The following is a 21009-nucleotide window of genomic DNA, read 5'->3' as shown; positions in this document are numbered from 1 at the left end:
TTTATATGTGGCTTATAATTGTGTCTTGCATTCTATTTCTGTTGGACAGCACTGTATTATGTATAGATATATATGCAAATATATAATATATGCATATATACACAAACATATATGTACACATATTTAATTTGTGTACACATAAAAAGCATAAATGGGATAATAGTGTCTTTTTCTGAAGCTTGCTTCAGAAAGGTGCTAACATCTGTCCTAGAGATTTTTTCCTTGTCAATATTTTTAGATTAACCTCCTTTTCAACTATTGCATAGTTTTCCTTAGTAGTAAAGTGCTCTGGTTTGTTTCAATTTTCTGCTATTACTGAAAGATTTAAGTTGTTTTCACTTTTCCTTAGAGACATTGCTTTAGGGAATGTCCTTCAATAGACTGTGAGTGTGCACATGGGAGCATTTCTCTAGAGTACATAGATGCTAGGGGTCAGAGGATACATGCATTTGAAATTTTTGTAGTTACTCCAGATTGTCCTGCTCAAAGACTGTACCACCACAGGAAATGTTTTCCTTTATAGTTGCATCTTTTTAAATCATGTGACAATTTTATTTTTATTTTTTTAATTGTGTTAAAATACATATAATGTAAACACAGTTTGCCTGTGTTTTCAGTGTCATATCTAAGAAATCTTTGCCAAATCCAATATCATGAAGCTTCCTCCTGTGTTTTCTTCTACAAGTTTTATAGTTTCTTATTTTAACTATTTTTAAGGTACAGTTCAGTGGCATTAAGTATATTCACACTTTGTATAACCATCACCACCACCCATCTCCAGAACTTTTTCATCTTCCCAAACTGAAACTCCGTTCACGTTAAACAACTCCCCACCTCTCTCCCTAGCTCCTGGCAACCACCATTCTACTTTCTGTGCCTATGAATTTGACTACTCTATCTCATGTAAGTGAAGTCATACAATAGTTGTGCTTTTCTGACTGGTTTATTTTGCCTAGTCTTCAGGTTTCGTCCATGTTGTAACATTTGTCAGAATTTCCTTCCTTTTTAAGACTAAATAATATTACATTGTATGTATATACCCCATTTTGTTTATCCATTCATTATTGATGGACATTTAGGTTGCTTCCATCTTTTAGCTATTGTGACTTAATGCTGTTCTTAAAATGGGTATACGAATATCTGTTCAAGTTCCTGCTCTCAGTTCTTTGGGGCAAATACCCCAATTCCACCTAGAAGTGCAATTATTGGACCATATGGTAATTCTATTCTTAATTTTATGAGGAACTGCCATACTATTTTCTATAGCAGCTGTGCCATATTACATTCCCACCAGCAATGAACAATGGTTGCAATTTCTCCACATCATCCCTAATACTTTCTTTTTTTTTTTTTTATATAATAGCCATCCTAATGTGTGTGAAGTGATATCTCATTGTGGTTTTGATTTGTATTTACATAATGATTAGAGATATTGAGAATCTTTTAATTTGCTTATTGGCCTTTTGCATATCTTCTTTGGAGAAATATTTATTCAAGTCCTTTTACCACTTTTTAATCATGTTGTTTGGTTTTTTTTTTGTTGAATTATAGGAGCCATTTTTATATTCTGGACATTAATATCTTACCAAATGATTTGCAAATATTTTCTCCCATGGGTTTCTATTCACTCTCTTAGTAGTGTCCTTTGATGCAAACATTTTTTTTATTAAGGTATCATTGATATGCAATCCTATGAAGGTTCCACATGAGCAACATTGTGGTAACATTCACCCATATCAAGTCCCCCTTCACACCCCTTTGCAGTCACTGTCCATGAGCATAGTAAGTTGCCAAAAAATCACTACTGTCTTCTCTATGCTACACTGTCTTCCCCGTGACCTGCCACACCATGAGTGCCAATCATAATGCCCCTCAATCCCCTTCTCCCTCCCTCCCCACCCACCCTACCCCACCCCTCCCTTTTGGTAACCACTGGTCCCTTCTTTGGAGTCTGTGAGTCTGCTGCTCTTTTGTTCCTTCAGTTTTGCTTTGTTGTTACACTCCACAAATGAGTGAAATTATTTGGTACTTGTCTTTCTCCTTCTGGCTTATTTCAGTGAGCATAATACCCTCTTGCTCCATCCATGTTGTTGCAAATGGTAGGATTTGTTTTCTTCTTATAGCTGAATAATATTCCAGATATGTACCACATCTTCTTTATCTGTTCATCTCCTGGTAGACACTTAGGTTGCTTCCATATCTTGGCTATTGTAAATAGTGCTGTGATAAACATAGGGGTATATATGTCTTTTTGAGTCAGGGATCTTGTTTTCTTCAGGTAAATTCCTAGGAGTGGAATTCCTGGGCCAAATGGTATTTCTATTTTTAGTTTGTTGAGGAAACTCCATATTGTTTTCCACAATGGTTGAACTAATTTACATTCCCACCAACAGTGTAGGAGGGTACCTCTTTCTCAGCATCCTTGCCAACATTTGTTTTTCCTTGTCTTTTGGATGTTGGCCATCCTAACTGGTGTGAGGGGATATCTCATTGTGGTTTTAATTTGCATTTCTCTGATTAGTGATGTAGAGCATCTTTTCATGTGCCTGTTGGCCATCTGAATGTCTTCTTTGGAGAAGTGTCTGTTCAGATTATCTGCCCATTTTTTAATTGTATTAATTTGCTTTTTGGTTTTTGAGGTGCGTGAACTCTTTATATATTTTGGATGTCAACCCCTTATTGGATATGTCATTTATGAATATATTCTCCCATATTGTAGGATACCTTTTTTGTTCTGCTGGTGGTGTTTTACTTAATGTAACTTATTTACTGCTAGGTTGTTTTACTTACTCCAACTTATTTACTTATTTTACTCTAACTTGCTGTATGGAAGCTTTTTGGTTTGATGCAGTCCCATATGTTCATTTTTGTTTTTGTTTCCCTTGCCCGTGGAGATGTGTCCTGAAAAAAGTTGCTCATGTTTATATTCAAGAGATTTTTGCCTATGTTTTCTTCTAAGAGTTTTATGGTTTCATGACTTACATTCAGGTCTTTGATCCATTTTGAGTTTACTTTTTTTGTGTGTGTGTTATTTTTTTTTTGGTATCATTACAATTACATGAGGAACATTATGTTTACTAGACTCCCCCCATCACCAAGTTCCCCCCATACACTCCCCATTGCAGTCATTGTCCATCAGCATAGTAAGATGTTATAGAATCACTACTTGTCTTCCCTGTGTTGTACAGCCCTCCCTGTGCCCCCCCACATTATACATGCTAATCATAATGTCCCCTTTCTTTTTTCCCCCCCATTATCCCTCCCTTCCCACCCATTCTCCCCAGTCCCTTTCCCTTTGGTAACTGTTAGTTCATTCTTGGGTTCTGTGAGTCTTCTGGTGTTTTGCTCCTTCAGTTTTTCCTTTGTTCTTATACTCTACAGATGAGTGAAATCATTTGATACTTGTCTTTCTCTGCCAGGCTTATTTCACTGGCATAATACCCTCTAGCTCCATCTATGTTGTTGCAAATAGTAGGATTTGTTTTCTTCTTCTGGATGAATAATATTCCATTGTGTATATGTACCACATCTTCTTTATCCATTCATCTACTGATGAACATTTAGGTTGCTTCCATTTCTTGGCTATTGTAAATAGTGCTGTGATAAACATAGGGATGCATTTGTCTTTTTCAAACTGGGCTGCTGCATTCTTAGGGTAAATTCCTAGGAGAGGAATTCCTGGGTCAAATGGTATTTCTATTTTGAGTTTTTTTGAGGAACCTCCATACTGCTTTCCACAATGGTTGAACTAGTTTACATTCCCACCAGCAGTGTAGGAGGGTTCCCCTTTCTCCACATCCTCGCCAACATTTGTTGTTGTTTGTCTTCTGGATGGTGCGACCCTTACTGGTGTGAGGTGATATCTCATTGTGGTTTTAATTTGCATTTCTCTGATGACTAGTGATGTGGAGCATCTTTTCATGTGTCTGTTGGCCATCTGAATTTCTTCTTTGAAGAACTGTCTGTTCTCCTCTGCCCATTTTTAATTGGATTATTTGCTTTTTGTTTGTTGAGGTGTGTGAGCTCTTTATATATATTTTGGATGTCAACCCTTTATCGGATCTGTTGTTTATGAATATATGCTCCCAAACTGTAGGATGCCTTTTTGTTCTATTGATGGTGTCCTTTACTGTACATAAGCTTTTCAGTTTGATGTAGTCCCACTTGTTCATTTTTTGCTTTTGTTTCCCTTGCCCGGGGAGATATGTTCATGAAGAAGTTGCTCATGTTAATGTCCAAGAGATTTTTGCCGATGTTTTTTTCTAAGAGTTTGTTGGTTTCATGACTTACATTCAGGTCTTTGATCCATTTCAAATTTACTTTTGTGTATGGGGTTAGACAATGATCCAGTTTCATTCTCTTACATGTAGATGTCCAGTTTTGCCAACAACAGCTGTTGAAGAGGCTGTCATTTCCCCATTGTATGTCCATGGCTCCTTTATCATATATTAATTGACCATATATGTTTGGGTTAATATCTGGACTCTATTTTGTTCCACTGGTCTGTGGGTCTGTTCTTGTGCCAGTACTAAATTGTCTTGATTACTGTGGCTTTGTAGTAGAGCTTGAAGTTGGGAAGCAAGATCCCCCCTGCTTTACTCTTCCTTCTCAGGATTGCATTGGCTATTCGGGGTCTTTTGTGGTTCCATATGAATTTTAAAACTATTTGTTCCAGTTCATTGAAGAACACTGTTGGTTTTTTGAGTTTACTTTTGTATATGGAGTTAGATAATAATCCAGTTTCATTCTCTTACAGTTGTCCAGTTTTGCCAACACCAGTTGTTGAAGAGGCTGTATCCACGGCTCCTTTATCATATATTAATTGGCCATATATATATGGGTTTATATCTGGTCTCTCTATTCTGTTCCATCAGTCTATGGGTCTGTTCTTGTGCCAGTAGCAAATTGTTTTGATTACTGTGGCTTTGTAGTAGAGCTTAAAGTTGGGGAGCATAATCCCCCCAGTTTTATTCTTTCTTCTCAGGATTGCTTTGGCCATTTGGGGTCATTTGTGGTTCCATATGAATTTTAGAACTATTTGTTCTAGTTCATTGAATTATGCTATTGGTATTTTGATAGGGATTGCATTGAATCTGTAGATTATTTTAGGCAGGATGGCCATTTTGACAGTATTAATTCTTCCTATCCATGAGTGTGGGATTTCCATTTATTGGTGTCTTCTTTAATTTCTCTCATGAGTGTCTTGTATTTTTCATGGTATAGGTCTTTCATGTCCTTGGTTAAGTTTATTCCTAGGTATTTTATTCTTTTTGATGCGATTGTAAATGGAATTGTTTTCCTGATTGCTCTTTCTGCTAGTTCATTATTAGTATAGAGGAATGTGTATTAATTTTGTATCCTGCAACTTTGCTGAATTCAGTTATTCTAGTAATTTTGGGGTGGATACTTTCAAACATTTTTAATTTTGATGAAGTCCATTTTATCTATTTTTTATTTTGCTGCTTGTGTTTTTGGTCATATCCAAGAAATCCTTGCCAAATCCAATGTCATAAAGTTTCCTCCTATGTTTTCTTCTATAAGTTTTATGGTTTCAGCTCTTATATTTAAGTCTTTGATCCATTTGAGTAAATTTTTGTGTGTAGACAGAGGTCCAACTTCATTCTTTTGCATGTGAATATCTAGTTTTCCCAATACTGTTTGTTGAAAAGACTTTCCCCACTAAATGCTCTTGAAAAATGAAAATCATTTGACCATGTAAGTGTGGGTTTATTTCTGAGCTCTCTGTTCTACTCCTTGGTCTATGTCTCTTTGTATCAGTAACACAAGAGTTTTAATTACTATAGCTTTGTAATATGTTTTGAAATCAGGAAGTGTGAGGCCTCTAACTTTGCTTTTCTTTTCCAAGGTTGTTTTGGCATTTCAAGGTCCCTTGAGATTCCATATGAGTTTTAGAATGGACTTTTCTATTTCTGCAAAAAGTGTCATTAGGATTTTGACAAGGATTGTACTGAATCTATGGATTGCTTTGGATAGTATTGACATTTAATGATATTAATTCTTCCTATTTAGGAACACAGAATTATCTTTCATGGTTTTATTTTATATCTTTCTTAAGAATGTCTTCCCAGTGCTAAAGTTATAACAAAATTTTTCCATGTTTTCTTTAATAAATTTGTAGTTTTGCCTTTTACATTTGACTCCTTTTTTCCCATGTGAGAACATTTTCCCATTGTGTTGGTACCATTTGAATGATCTTCCTTTTCCCTGACAAAGAAATCCCACTTTTATCATAAAGTAAAATCCCATTCATATGTTGGTTTGTTTTTCGACTTGCTATTCTATTTTAGTTACCCATATGTCTACTTCTATATTACTGCTAGGTTGTTTTACTTATTCTAAAGTATTTATTTATTTATTTTACTCTAACTTACATTATGTTTTGCTATCTGAAAGGGCAACTCTTTTCCCTTCATAGTTCTTTTTCAGTATTTTTAATATTTTCCTATACAACTTAATGAGTTCCCACAGACATAGTACTAGAATTTTTATTGCAATTTCATTGACTTAATAAAATATTCTTGGGAAAATCAATATTTTTACAACAATAAATCTTTGTATTTTGAGTGAAAATTATTTCTTGCTTTTGTATTCCTATTACTATGACTCCTAGGAAACTTTCTGTTTACTAGATTTCCTCTGTAAAGCAGTTCTGTCCAATAGAACTTTCTGTGATGATGAAAATGTGCTATGCTATGATATCTAATATGTAGTTTTTTAACACCTTAAATGTGTTAATGCAACTGATGAATTGAGTTTTAAGCTTAGTGTTGATTAATCTAAATGTAAATGGTCACATGTGGCTAATGGCCACTGTAACAGTGCAGCTTTAGGATATGTGAATAAGTACAACTCAACACTTCTGAAGGTAGTAGAGGTAAGTAGCAGAATAATTATTGATACCTGCTTTGTGAAAGACACTGCATAAGGCATCACAGAAAGTCCAAAGACTATAGTACTAATATAAATGAATTCCTAAGGATCTTAAAACCCAGTCCCAGGGAAAGGACAAATTATTTACAAATATTTATGCTGTCAGACAAACACAATCACAAAAATGTGCTGTGAGGATTTGCCCAAGAAACAAACCTCATATCAGATTTAAGGAGCAAGAAAGACGTTGGTTGAAATACTTTTAGAGATTGGCCTTAGGAATTGTTCAAAATTTGAAAGAGTAAGTAATAGAAGATTTCTGTTTTCTGAAATATGGAGGAAATAGAGAAGAGGGAAAAGAATGAGGTATGTTTGGGGAATGTATTAGTTTCCTAGGGCTACTGTAACAAATTACCACAAATTTGGTTGCTTAGAACATCAGGAATGTATTCTCTCACTAGAGGCCAAAGGTCCAAAATCAGTGTCACTGGGCTGAAATCAAGATGTAGGCAGAGCCGTACTCCCTCTGGAGGCCCTAGGGGAGTTTCTGTTCTCTGCCTGTTCAGCTTCTGGTGGCTTGTGGACACATCACTCCAGTCCACCTCAGTGGTCACATTGTCTTCTCCTTTTTTGTCTGTGTTCAAATCTCTCTCTGCTTCTCTCTTATAAGGATCCATGTGATTATAGGTAGGGTCTACCTGGATAATCCAAGATAATCTCTCCAACTCAAGATTCTTAATCACATCTACAAAGACCACCCCCCTTTTTGCTATATAAGGTAACATTCACAGAATCCAGGGATTAGGATGTGGACATCTTTTAGTGGCTCATTTTTTAGCCTACCACAATGATCCAGTTTGGCTATAGTAGGGGATACCTGCAGCAGTAGGAACGATAACAGCTGTCTGTACTGAATGACTTGCATATGTGTGGTGTTGTACCAGGTGCTCTATCTCTGCTATTCCATTTACTCATTACAAGAGCTCTGTGTGGGCATTAGGAGACGAGAGAGGAATCTAAGGTGACTCTGTTTTCTACCTTTGATGACTGGGGAATGGTGATCAACAGAAATTGAAAAGTCATGAGGAAAATTGGTTACCAAGAAAAAACAATGAATTCAGCTTTGGCTGTTTAGTTTGAGGCCTGAGCAGGCTATGCCCTAAAAAGGTCAACCCAGATAGAAGACTGTGAACCCAATATAGAGTTCTCATCACCTCTCCTGCAATTTCCCACCTTTGTTTTTTCCCCTTTGGGTTAAAGAGGCAAATTATAAGGGCCACTAAATTTCAAATCAGGATACCTGGGTGCAAGTCTTCAGCTTACTGAATGTGTGAACTGGGCAAGTCATTTTCACTTCTTTGAGCTTAGTTTCCACATCTATCAAAGAGGAATGAAAACTCCTTTCCTGCTCTCACACAGTTATTGTAAGGAATAAATGAGATAACATTTGTGATGTTCTTAACACAGTATATGCTCTATTGAAAGCATTCAAATGTTTTTAAAAAGAAGAACAAGTTTTTTAATATGTCAAACAAGTATTTAAATTTTAAGGTGATATATTATAGAACTATCTGAATCCTGAGCAACATTTAACATTAGTTTTAAAAGTCTATTATTAAAGGAAAACCAAAGTCACCTCAACAAACAAAAAGCAAATAATCCAATTAAAAAATGGGCACAGGAGGTGAACAGACAGTTCTCCAAAGAAGAAATTCAGATGGCCAACAGACACATGAAAAGATGCTCCACATCGCTAGTCATCAGAGAAATGCAAATTAAAACCACAATGAGCTATCACCTCACACCAGTAAGGATGGCTACCATCCAAAAGACAAACAACAACAAATGTTGGCGAGGTTGTGGAGAAAGGGGAACCCTCCTACACTGCTGGTGGGAATGTAAATTAGTTCAACCATTGTGGAAAGCAGTATGGAGGTTCCTCAAAAAGCTCAAAATAGACATACCATTTGACCCAGGAATTCCACTTCTAGGAATTTACCCTAAGAATGCAGCACTCCAGTTTGAAAAAGACAGATGCACCCCCTATGTTTATCACAGCACTATTTACAACAGCCAAGAAATGGAAGCAACCTAAGTGTCCATCAGTAGATGAATGGATAAAGAAGAGGTGGTACATATACACAATGGAATATTACTCAGCCATAAGAAAAAAACAAATCCTACCATTTGCAACAGCATGGATGGAGTTAGAGGGTATTATGCTCAGTGAAATAAGCCAGGCGGGGAAAGACAAGTACCAAATGATTTCACTGTTATGTGGAGTATAAGAACAAAGAAAAACTGAAGGAACAAAACAGCAGCAGACTCACAGAACCCAAGAATGGACTAACAGTTACCAAAGGGAAAGAAACTGGGGAGAATGGGAGGGAAGGGAGGGATAAGGGCGGGGAAGAAGAAAGGGGGTATTACGATTAGCATGTATAATGTGTGGGGGTGTAATGGGGAGGGCTGTGCAACACAGAGAAGACAAGTAATGATTCTACAGCATCTTACGACGCTGATGGACTGTGACTGTAATGGGGTTTGTGGGGGGACTTGGTGAAGGGGAGACCCTAGTAAACATAATGTTCTTCATATAATTGTAGGTTAATGGTAACAAAAGAAAAAGAAAAAAAGAAAACCAAAGTCTATTATTGGCTCTCTCTCCACTGTCCATACTTCCACCACAAAAGTATCTTAAGCACCATCCAAGACCAGTTCCCCCCATTTCTAAGCAGTTGACCTAAACTCCACTTCACAGAAATAATTAAGGCCATCCAGTATGAATCATCAATTTCCTGCCCCCATTTTTAAAAATGTGCCTGTATCTATATCCACTTCTACCTCCTTCCTGCCAGACGTCAAGTAATATCATATATTTTATCCAAAGTGAACACATCTTTTTATGTGTTCTTGATGCAGTTTCCTCCATCCTGAGCTCCAGGTCACATAGTCAATGCCCTGGTAGACATCTTCATTTGGAAATCTCACCACCAGTTCAGCATCTTGAAAAGAGAGTCAATCATTTCTCCATCCATCCTCCCCACCATGTTCCCACTCCCATCCCCCTCAGCTTCCTCTATTTCCAGTCTTAGTCAATGGCATTATCAGAAACTTGGGTAATTTTTGTCATTTTTTACTCCTTTCTTTCCTTTGTCATCCCTGAACCCATTCCAGTTAATGATCAAGTCATGTTAGGGTTTGGGTCAGTCATTCATTCTCTTTCCTCAACCCTCTGCCCTACTAGTCCTCTCCTCTCCAACCTTAGTGCTGTTCTTATTCTTGCTCTGGTCAGTTTTCTTCTCAAGTAGCCTCACTGCTTTTCATCTCACCCTCTGAAGTCCACCCTTCAGACTCCTGCCACAGAGACCCTTCTGTAACACTTAGAACCCTTTGGTGGCACCCCTTATAGTAAGCCCAAAGTCCAAACTTCAGAGAATGACATTGTCTGACCCAGACCACCACCCTATGCCTTTCCTGTTAGTCCCATTGAACTATTCCCAATTCTTCAGAGGGATCCTGCTTTCCATCCTTGTACCTGTGCTCCTTTTGTCTAGAATGTTCTCCATGCAACCTCAATCCCTAATGCCATTTGCCTGGTTAATGTCTGCTCATCTTGCACTACTTAGTTCAAGTTTCAAATCCCTTTTGAAGCCTTGCCAGACCTCCCCAGGAAGAGATGATAAGACCTTTTCGGAACCTCCGCTGTACCTTATACTTGACTGTATCACTCCATCTATAAGTTTGTTTTCCCCTACAGAGTCTCTTTGAGGACATGGAGTATGTCTTGATCAGCTTTGGATCTTTACCACTTAGCACAATGTTTGGCACAGAGAAGGTGCTCAAAACATTTGTCAAATAATGAATTATTACAGAATTTTTAAAGCCATATTATGCCTTAGAAAATATGGAGGGATCATAAAATATGGAGGATATCATAACTTTTGGAGATTAATGGAAATACATGGTTATGACTCTAAAGACAATACATTTTTACCTCCTAAACAGAGATGGCCATGGGTCAGAACCCTGTCATAAACTAAAGAAAATGAAGGAAGTAAATGAATAGACAAATTCTTTATAAATCCCTGTAAAACACGAGATACTCCCCAACATACCAGAGAGCTCACAGTGCCAATAGAGTTGAAGGAATATGTCCTCTTTAAACATCTGATTTCTTACCCATTCATCACAGTGTTAACATGAGCTACATTTAGCTAACAGCACTTGTTTTACAACCCCCATGATCTACCTTTCATTGTACAAGAAAGATAAATGTTAAGGGAGATGAATCAAAACTAACATCACTGCTATATAACTTACTTCTGAGAGCATAGACCCTCTCTGAATCATAAAATCCTTTGATCTGGGAACTTCCACATCCAAGGGTAAGAACAGAGCACAGCCCCAGGGGTTTCAGGGAAGGCCAGTAGGCAGGAGAAACTCCAGGGCTGACCCTGGGCCTGGTGATGAAGTGTGGAGCGCAACACAGGAGTGGGCATTAAAGGCAAAGTCCAGAGGGGAGCAAGCAGAGCCCATGTGGAGAACTGCAAGTGGCTAAGCAAGTCTGGGGGGCAAGATGCAGCTGCGGAGGTGGCCCATGGCCCCAGAGAGTCTGGGCTTTATCCTGAGGACAATGGGAAGTCATTAATGGATAGATGATGAATCAGAAGAATGATATGGTTAGATTTAATGTAAGACTACTTAGGCCCAAGAGTAGAGAATGGGTTGGAGAAGAAGTAATAGTGGGAGTTGAATGCTTTATAATTGGAAAAGATGATGTCAGTCTGGGCTAAAATAGAGACAGCGGCAACAGAGAAAAATGGATGGATTTGAGAGATATTAAAGAGGTAGGATCAATAAGAACTGGTGATTAGTTAGATGTTACGGTGAGAATGATGGAGTAGCCATGGATGACTCCCAGATTTTTAACTTGGAAATTCTCTAGGGGAATCACAGAGAGTGAGAAAAGAGATTGGGGAGCAGCCTTAGAGAGGCAGATGATGAATTACAGTTTGTACACATTGCACATGAGTTTTCTTTGGAACATCCATGTGGAGACTTAGTAAGCAGGTGATTGATTATCCACATGGATTTGGAGTTCCAAAGGAAGATCTCGGTTAAATATATACATGTGGGAGTCTTTGCTTATAGATGGCAACTGATTCCGAGGAGCCACACTCAGAGAGAGTATGGAGAATAAAGAGAATAGATGGCCAAATACAAAACTCTGGTAGAACATTCAAGTAACAAACATTTTTTAGAATAGAGGAATAAGTGATAAATGACATCATGTAGAAGAAAAGACCCCTTCCAGTGCTGTTCAAATACTGCTACCAAGTTAGCCAGCTGTCCTATCTGTGCTTAAGGCAAAAACCTGCTCTTTGTCTTTTCAAATGGAGATGATGTTACCAATTCAAAACTGGAAAGTAAGGAAATACCACACAGCAGAAAGTATATAACCTTTGCAGACATATATGTAGATACTCGACTCCTGAAGCTCCATTTGTAAGTGAATCACGGTAGCATCTTGTTGATCTGTATACAGGAAACACTTTAAAAGCTATGTGTCTTAAATACAATATGACACACATTAGAAATCATTTGATGATCATCTGATGTTGCTCAAATCACAGATAATCTGCGTTGCCTGTCTGATCATTGGACTGAGCATCAAATCATTGGATTGGCATCAAATATGCAAACTCAGCTAGTTGGAGTACACCTGAAAAATGTTTCTCAAATAATTCCTTTTTATGGATAAATTCGCTGGTTTATATAGTTTATATAGATTATTCCTCTGTGTAAGGAAGTGTCCCCTGGCTGATCACATACTTGCTTTTGTACCCACTAGAGTTCTATAAGCCATTGAGAGTGCCCACATTATTAAAGATATTTTGATTAAGCCACTGCAATAAAATTAGAGTTCTGAAACTTGTAATGAAACTCTGGTTTACTTTTGAACAAAGAAGAAAAAGAGCAAAACTATTGAACCATCTGGCCAGCTTGTCATTTGAGTGTTTGTACATCCATCTTCTTTTCCTCGCAGTGTACCCAGACTTTATAGAAGTGAGGATAATTTCATCTGAATGGAAAGCATACCAATGCAACATTTCTTGAAAAGCTAAATTTTACCAAGTACTTTTTCCTGCAGTCACACTGAAACAAATCCATCTCCTAGATGAAGAAATTGGTTTTTGTGCTTTGGGTTTTTATGTTGCTATTTCCTTTCCTCTACAACAGACCATTTCAAACTTTTACATATCTAAGCAAATCAGTTATTTGATCAGCAGGTCTATTGACTTTCTCAGAGTTTTACTATACTACATAGTTGATGTCTTAGTTTAAGCCACAGGGAATTTGCGGTTTCTGAGATTAGAAATGCAACTGCTTTCTGAAGCTAAAAGAAAAATTGGTGATTAAATTAGCCATTTGTAGACCCAATTTTTGGTTCTAAATGGTACATAAATGCTTTATTGACATACCCACTATTACCTAGTAATAGCATAATAGTAACCTGTATTTATAACCAAAAAAAAGAATAATTTTGGAACCTCTATAGATATTCTGACAAATCTTGCTTAAAAACATATATATTATTCCATTTTTCTACCAAAGAAAGAACAGAGAACATGGAAAAACCTTTTCTCCCATCTAGTGGTTAGAAAATATAAAAAATGTCCTCTGTGTGTTTCTTGGAATTCCAGGCACTAGGGATTGTCTGACAGATAATAATACATCCAGTTGTTTACTTAGTTAGGCAAAAAATAAGTTCTAAAATCTTTACCAAAGCTAAGCATAATGGAGAAATACATATATATGATGATTCTCTAATCAACTTCCCTTTAATCAGTAACATACTTCTCTTTAAGCAGAAATGGTCCTTCCTAATTTGTTAATCTGAAACATATGATGGAGAAGATAAGGTTCTATGTTTCTGCCAACTGAAATTGGGACTTAAATTATATTTGCCTCTAAAACAATCAGTGCTCTAGATCTCTCCTGACCCTTAATTGCTCCTTGTTGGCCCCACACCTTGACAACTCTTCCCTCAAGAGTTGGACGTACTGAATTCACTAAAAACAGCCAAGAAGCTGTTCCTGAAACTGGCTGCCTCCAGGGGACCTCAGCTCCTAAATCTTGGAATACCAGATACTGGCAGCAGGGCCCCTGTGCAGCGCCAGCCCAGCCCACAGGAAAGCAGGTTTAGATCCATTACTCTGCTGCAGGGATTAATGCTTGGTTTACCTGTCTCATATATGCCTTGTGCAGACATCAAAATCTCTGCTGAATGCCTATCAAATTACCAACAGCATTCTTCAACGAACTGGAAGAAATAGTTCAAAAATTCATATGGAAACACCAAAGACCCCAAATAGCCAAAGCATTCCTGAGAAGGAAGAATAAAGAGGGGGGGATCTCACTCCCCAACTTCAAGCTCTACTACAAAGCCACAGTAATCAAGACAATTTGGTACTGGCACAAGAACAGAGCCACAGACCAGTGGAACAGAATAGAGACTCCAAACATTAACCCAAACATATATGGCCAATTAATATATGATAAAGGAGCCATGGACATACAATGGGGAAATGACAGTCTCTTCAACAGCTGGTGTTGGCAAAACTGGACAGCTACATGTAAGAGAATGAAACTGGATCACTGTCTAACCCCATACACAAAAGTAAATTTGAAATGGATCAAAGACCTGAATGTAAGTCATGGAACCATCAAACTCTTAGAAAAAAACACCGGCAAAAATCTCTTAGACATAAACATGAGCAACTTCTTCATGAACATATCTCCCCAGGCAAGGGAAACAAAAGCAAAAATGAACAAGTGGGACTATATCAAGCTAAAAAGCTTCTGTACAGCAAAGGACACCTTCAATAGAACAAAAAGGCATCCTACGGTATGGGAGAATATATTCATAAATGACAGATCTGATAAAGGGTTGCTATCCAAAATATATAAAGAGCTCACACACCTCAACAAACAAAAAGCAAATAATCCAATTAAAAAATGGGCAGAGGAGCTAAACAGACAGTTCTCCAAAGAAGAAATTCAGATGGCCAATGAAAGGCACATGAAAAGATGCTCCGCATCACTAGTCATCAGAGAAATGCAAATTAAAACCACGATGAAATATCACCTCACACCAGTAAGGATCGCCACCATCCAGAAGACAAACAACAACAAATGTTGGTGAGGTTGCGGAGAAAGGGGAACCCTTCTACACTGCTGGTGGGAATGTAAATTAGTTCAACCATTGTGGAAAGCAGTATGGAGGTTCCTCAAAAAGCTCAAAATAGACATACCATTTGACCCAGGAATTCCACTTCTAGGAATTTACCCTAAGAATACAGCAGCCCAGTTTGAAAAAGACAGATGCACCCCTATGTTTATCACAGCACTATTTACAATAGCCAAGAAATGGAAGCAACCTAAGTGTCCATCAGTAGATGAATGGATAAAAAAGATGAGGTACTTATACACAATGGAATATTGCTCAGCCATAAGAAGAAAACAAATCCTACCATTTGCAACAGCATGGATGGAGTTAGAGAGTATTATGCTCAGTGAAATAAGCCAGGTGGAGAAAGACAAGTACCAAATGATTTCACTCTTATGTGGAGTATAAGAACAAAGAAAAAACTGAAGGAACAAAAGAGCAGCAGAATCACAGAACCCAAGAATGGACTAACAGTTACCAAAGGGAAAGGGACTAAGGAGGATGGGTGGGAAGGGAGGGATAAGAGGGGGTGGAAGAAAGGGGGCATTACAATTAGCATGTGTGATGTGGGGGGAGGCACGGGGAGGTCTGTGCAACACAGAGAAGACAAATAGTGATTGTACAACATCTTACTACACTGATGGACAGTGATTGTAATAGGGTATGTGGGGGGGACTTGGTGAAGGGGGGAGTCTAGTAATGTTTCTCAAAAAAAAAAATTTCTGCTGAATTGTACCTCTCTGATGATTCTCACAGATTCAAAGGATGAATTTTGTGCACAGACAGCAAGGTTCTGAGAGCTCCAGGAAGAAGAGGAAGATCAGCGAACCAGTGAAAGTCTTCATCCCTAACAGAAAATGAAAGTTAGATGGCTTCGCTACATTTCTACTAAAATAATTTTATTTTGCAACAAACATTCTTGAAGTGTCTTAGTAGGAAAGTAAGCTCCTATCACCAAAACATTTTACTAAATTTGTTGCTCAACTTTTTAGTCAATTTACTAAGTGCTAAATTTCTGGGTAGGATATGGGTTCACTTTGCCACAAAGAAAACAAGGTCACAAGAGCTGCCTTGAGATAGCATCACTTCAAGCCTGAGTTAGAGAGGAGACACACTTTATATTTATTAAAAAATCACAACTATTTTGAAAAGAAATAAGCTGTTGTTCTCAAAGGAAAGAGGGTTTTCTTTGCACAATTAAATTACCAAGGTATCTAGATTGCTGTGGAATATTTCAACTTGTAACCCATGTATTGGAATCCCTCTAGAGTTTAATTAGAATTCCCACAGAAAATTGCATAGGATGGGTGTGGTGGTGCTTATCCAAGTGTGTTTTTTGTGTTAACTTCAATCACGAGGTTAATCAGCTAAGTGTTGGACCAAAATGTACTCTCCTTGTAAAGTTCCTCAAATCTGGCCCTAGGCCCTGTTTTGCTGGCTAACCTGAGACAGGGAATAGGTTGCAATGCTGGAGCCCACCTCCCTTAAGGCCCATGTTGAATGTTTCCCAAGAAACACTTCAGTTTATCTGTTTGTAAGCTGCAGATGCTGCTGCTAGTCACCTCTCAGTGATTTAAAGTGCCATTTTTTGTATTTAGTATGAAATTTAGTAATTTAATTTAAATAGTTAAATGTTAAGTGTGTGTGCTTTCTGGCTAAATAAACCCAAAATGCAAGGTATTTCCATGCTCCTCTCTTTTTCTTCAAGTGTGGTAAGGACACCAGTACTTCCATGGCTTGTTAAAACAGGGATTACTGGGCTGCCTCATTTCTACCAAATCAAAATTTTGGGGAGGAGGGCTGTGGAAAACTCCCTCAATTCTAATGCATACAAAGATCGAGAACCAGGACCTTTGACCCAGACTAAGAGGAGTATCTCTGGGACCAGATAGGCACCTTCACCAGCAGAAGGCTGTGGGTTATCATAACAAAGGAAAGTCTGAAGGAACCTGTCCACAACCCCCAGACTCACAGGGGCCCCCCGCTGAGGAGCACCGTCCCTTCTCCCGGCACAGTAGGTTTGCTCATACAAGGTGGCTCTGCCACTGAAAGGAGGAGGGGAAAGGCATTGGTTTATTATACCCTTCAGAGAAGTGTAGCCTGAGTCACCACAGTTTCTTTTAAGAGAATCATATAAAGAGATTAGCTGTCTCCTGGAGGGATTAGGTTTATTTTGTGTCTCTCCAGAAGGTATATCTGAGACTGAATAGGTGAAAGCTTCAGGAGATCAGTTTACCTCAGTCTAAGGAGGAACTTTTTAACTCCACAGGTTGCGAAAATTTTGAAATGGCTGCCTTGTGGGTAGTGAGCATATGTCCACTAAAAGTGTTGGAACACAAAGGACTTTACAAAGACTCCAGGGGCCTTGACTCTCAAAGCAAATTAATTATACTGAGTAGTTTATCAATCTGGACTTCAGGGGGAACGATTTTGTTTAAAATTCAGCTCTCAATCTATAATTAAAATTTTCATAAATTTATCCTAAGGTTGACAGATCCTTTAAGTCAAAGTCTAGAATCTGAATCTGTCTAGAAAATGTTTATACTGATTTTACTGTCTCTGTCAACACCTCCTCCTTCCAGTGAAACTGCCTTTTATTGGTGTCAGTGGATGGAATGTAAGTGCCTGGTGCCCCACATGTATGAGGAGCAGAGACAAGCTGCAGGGCCTGCGCCCTTGCTTGGCGCCCAGAGAAGGAGGTCTGTTAGCAAGAGGATCTCAGAGCCATAGCAGAGCCCATATATGCAACCAGCTCTCAAGATGGAGGGTATTCAGTTCTATTTACTGAAGGATTTATTTGGAGGAACCAAATCTTTTCTTTATTCATTTCTGTCCTTAATAGTCATGAGCAAACATAAATAGGAATGAGTAAACATAAATTCATCAAGGGGCTGTAACTTCAGTGAAAAGAAGGGAGCTGGCTGTGCCCGGCTCTTCGGTGTGCTTACAAAGGTCAGGTAACAATAGTTTGGAAACTGGGACATTATTAAATTAAAAATTATGTAGGGGAAACTTGACTTTGGCTGTTTGGGGTTTTTTCTGTCTTTACAGAAAATTGGTCTAGCTAGAAAGAGATGGGTTAGGCTTACGACTGCCACCAGCCTTTGAAGCCACACACCGAAACCACGCCTTCGTTTCCCCTCCTGCCGGTCCCCCTGGTGTCTCGGTTCTTTCATCCCCAGTTCGCCTCTGCCAGGAAGAGGCTGGAAATGTTCGTCAGTGTCAAAGCTGCACTCATACAAGTTCAAAGTTGTGTGTGTGTTTTTAAAATGACACCATTAGAGGCAGTTTTCAATGTGACTTAAAATTGTCAATTTATGGGTCAAAACCAACAGTATCAAATCTTTAGAGATATCCACAGATTCTTATAGTATAAATAATTCTCAGTTATAATAATCATCATTCAGAAGGAAGATCCAGATGATAAAATGAGACTTAAGCACACTGTGCTTTTAAGAGTTAATGCAAGATCCTCCACACTGTATGATTCTAGATTCTATACAAGTCAGAAAATGCCTTTGTTTGTCCCAGAGGTATCCTCTTTTGAAATTATTAGTCTACATTCTTTTAAAAGGCAATATTTTACATGTGATGTATGTTTGTTCTTGGGGCCCTGGCTGAGACCCACTATGCAGTTTCCAGTTTCTGCAGAGGTGACAGCACCATTGAGGGCCCTCGTTAATGGGCTCTTTGGGTATGCCGTGGTAAAGCCAAGGTCCTATCCAAAAACGAAGAGACCTGAGGTACCAATCTGCTCATATAACTTCCTCTTGGGTGCACTACATCTCTGCAAATTGGGTCTTACCTTCCATCAAAGTTGTTGAGACTGATTCTCGTAGGAGGTGTTGGGCTCACAAGTAGAATTGGCTGCCACAAGCATGGGTAAACTGATCCCTTAAACCTGGCTGGAAGTTGCCTGTGAGATTTGCTCAACAGGGGGCCCTGGGAAAAACTCTCACTAAACACTTCAGTCTGGTGTTAACTGTGCCCGTGAGGTAGTAAACAAAAGCTCCCCCATAGCAGGGGTGGAGAGGCTGTTTGAGATAGCCCAATACACCTGAGACAACGCTGGTAAGCCTGGAACATTCCTGAGGGGCTCAAATACTCAGACAGAAACATGGTAAATGAGTAGCCTTTGGGGGTCATTATTTGTGTGTTGCAGGTCCCCTGAAGGCTGGTTAAGTCTGGGGCCTCTGGGTTCCATCTGAATAATTACTAATTGACTCAAGGGTAAGTAGGCAAAGTTAGGTTTTCTTCTTCCTTTTAGCAAGATAATTGAGGAAAAGCCTAGGCTGCTGGCTTCAAAACCTGATTGCCATTTTCTAGACAAGTTATTTCATCTTTCCATCCCTCAGAATATTCGCTCTATAGCTTGTGGCTAATGAGGGTACCTACCTGGTGACACTGATGTGAAAGTTAAGTGAAGTGATTCAAGCTAAGGGCCCAGAATGGATATGGTCAGTGCTCAACAGGTGTGCATCATTTCTGCTCTTTTTTATGTCTCCTTCCTTAGTGTTAGGAGCTCAGGATCCCTGTGCTGCTTCTTGCCTGCCCAGAGGTCCTACATCAACACCCTCTTCAAGCCTGGGCTCACACTTGAACCACACTCCCAGTTGTCTCTGTTCTCAGCACCCTCCCCACTCCTTTCCCCAAATCGAAACTTCCTTTCCCTCAAGATGGTGTGATAGAAGGGCAGCCACAGATCAAGCTGACTGTGATGCCCTCCCATATTTGCATTTTAAAACAGAAGCTTGTTAATAAGAAAAATGAATCTCACCTAAAGAATGCGATACGAGAACAGACTGAATAAACAGGAAAGAGGAAAGTAGGAGGAGAACATCTGTAGCTGTCTCCAGGTACCTGTGGGACTGTCAGGAAATGCAGAGAATACAGACAATCGGTGCTGTTCCCAAGAGTAGAGCACAGACCTAGTGGCAAGAAGGTGCAGGGAGGCAGATTTGGACTCAACATATTGAAGAATTTGTCGCCCATGCTCTAGCAAAGTGCCTGGCACATGGAAGGCAGTCAACAGTTTACTGTTTTTATTAGCCGTTAGGGCTGTCGGCTGGTGACTGCTTCTGGCTGTAATGAGTTCCGCATCACAAGAGGTGTTCAAGCTGAATTGTCTAGGATGTGTCCCTTTGGATGAGAATTGAATCAAATGAATACACTGAGGTCTCTTCCAGCTTGTAAAATTCAGTGACACTTTTGTTAATGGTAGAAATTCAATAGAGATATTTTGGAACAAAGGAACATCTTATAAATCATTTTCCCAAAAGGCAATAGAGTGAAGCAGTGAAAGCCAAGAGTTCTGGAGTTAGACACTGCCTGGATTCAAACCCTGATCATTCTACTTACTAGCTGGGTGACTCTGGGCAAGTTATTTGCTCTCTCTCTACTTTAATCTACCCATCTGTAAAATGGGAGCAATAACAGTGTCTTCCTCAAAGTTATTACTAGAACTAAATTAATAGAAGTAAAGCACTTAGACAAACACTTGGCCCACAGAAAGTTAATGCTCAGTGCATGCTAGTTATGAAGGTTAATGCTCAGTGCATGCTAGTTATGAGGTATCATCTGTTCCTGTTGCCACTCTAGGGCTTCTAAACCTCTTTTCAGTATGTGGAAGGAGGTCCTTTGTAGCCTAATTGACTCTGACCTTGTTTTTTCCCTAAATCATGTGCCCGCCATGGCCATTGTAATTAACCAGTGCACTTTCCATCTCCTGTAAGCAAGCTTGAAAGCTAACCAAGCAGACAAGGCCCGTGTCACACTGTTTATGAAGGATTCCGCTGATGAAACACAATCATGGCTGCGGACACCTTAACCCTGATGTATGCCTGGCAAGTGGTAGATGCCCAGTAAATATTTGTTGAATGAATAGA

General features: G+C 38.9%; 1 protein-coding gene across 1 annotated transcript in view; it reads left to right on the top strand.

The window, feature by feature from the left end:
- HORMAD2 (HORMA domain containing 2) overlaps positions 1-16763 on the top strand; it is a 95322-nt gene extending 78559 nt beyond the window's left edge. The window contains exon 14 of the mRNA XM_057492288.1: positions 15881-16763. Within this exon, the coding sequence (XP_057348271.1) occupies positions 15881-15985 (105 nt within the window). The 3' untranslated portion in view covers positions 15986-16763. The remainder of the gene's footprint in view (positions 1-15880) is intronic.
- Positions 16764-21009: the final 4246 nt, after the last annotated feature.

The sequence above is a fragment of the Manis pentadactyla genome, chromosome 14 (assembly GCF_030020395.1).
Source record: "Manis pentadactyla isolate mManPen7 chromosome 14, mManPen7.hap1, whole genome shotgun sequence".
NCBI classification, from domain to species: Eukaryota; Metazoa; Chordata; class Mammalia; order Pholidota; family Manidae; genus Manis; species Manis pentadactyla.
Note: the sequence above shows the minus strand (reverse complement) of the source record. Positions and strands in the feature narration are given on the sequence as shown.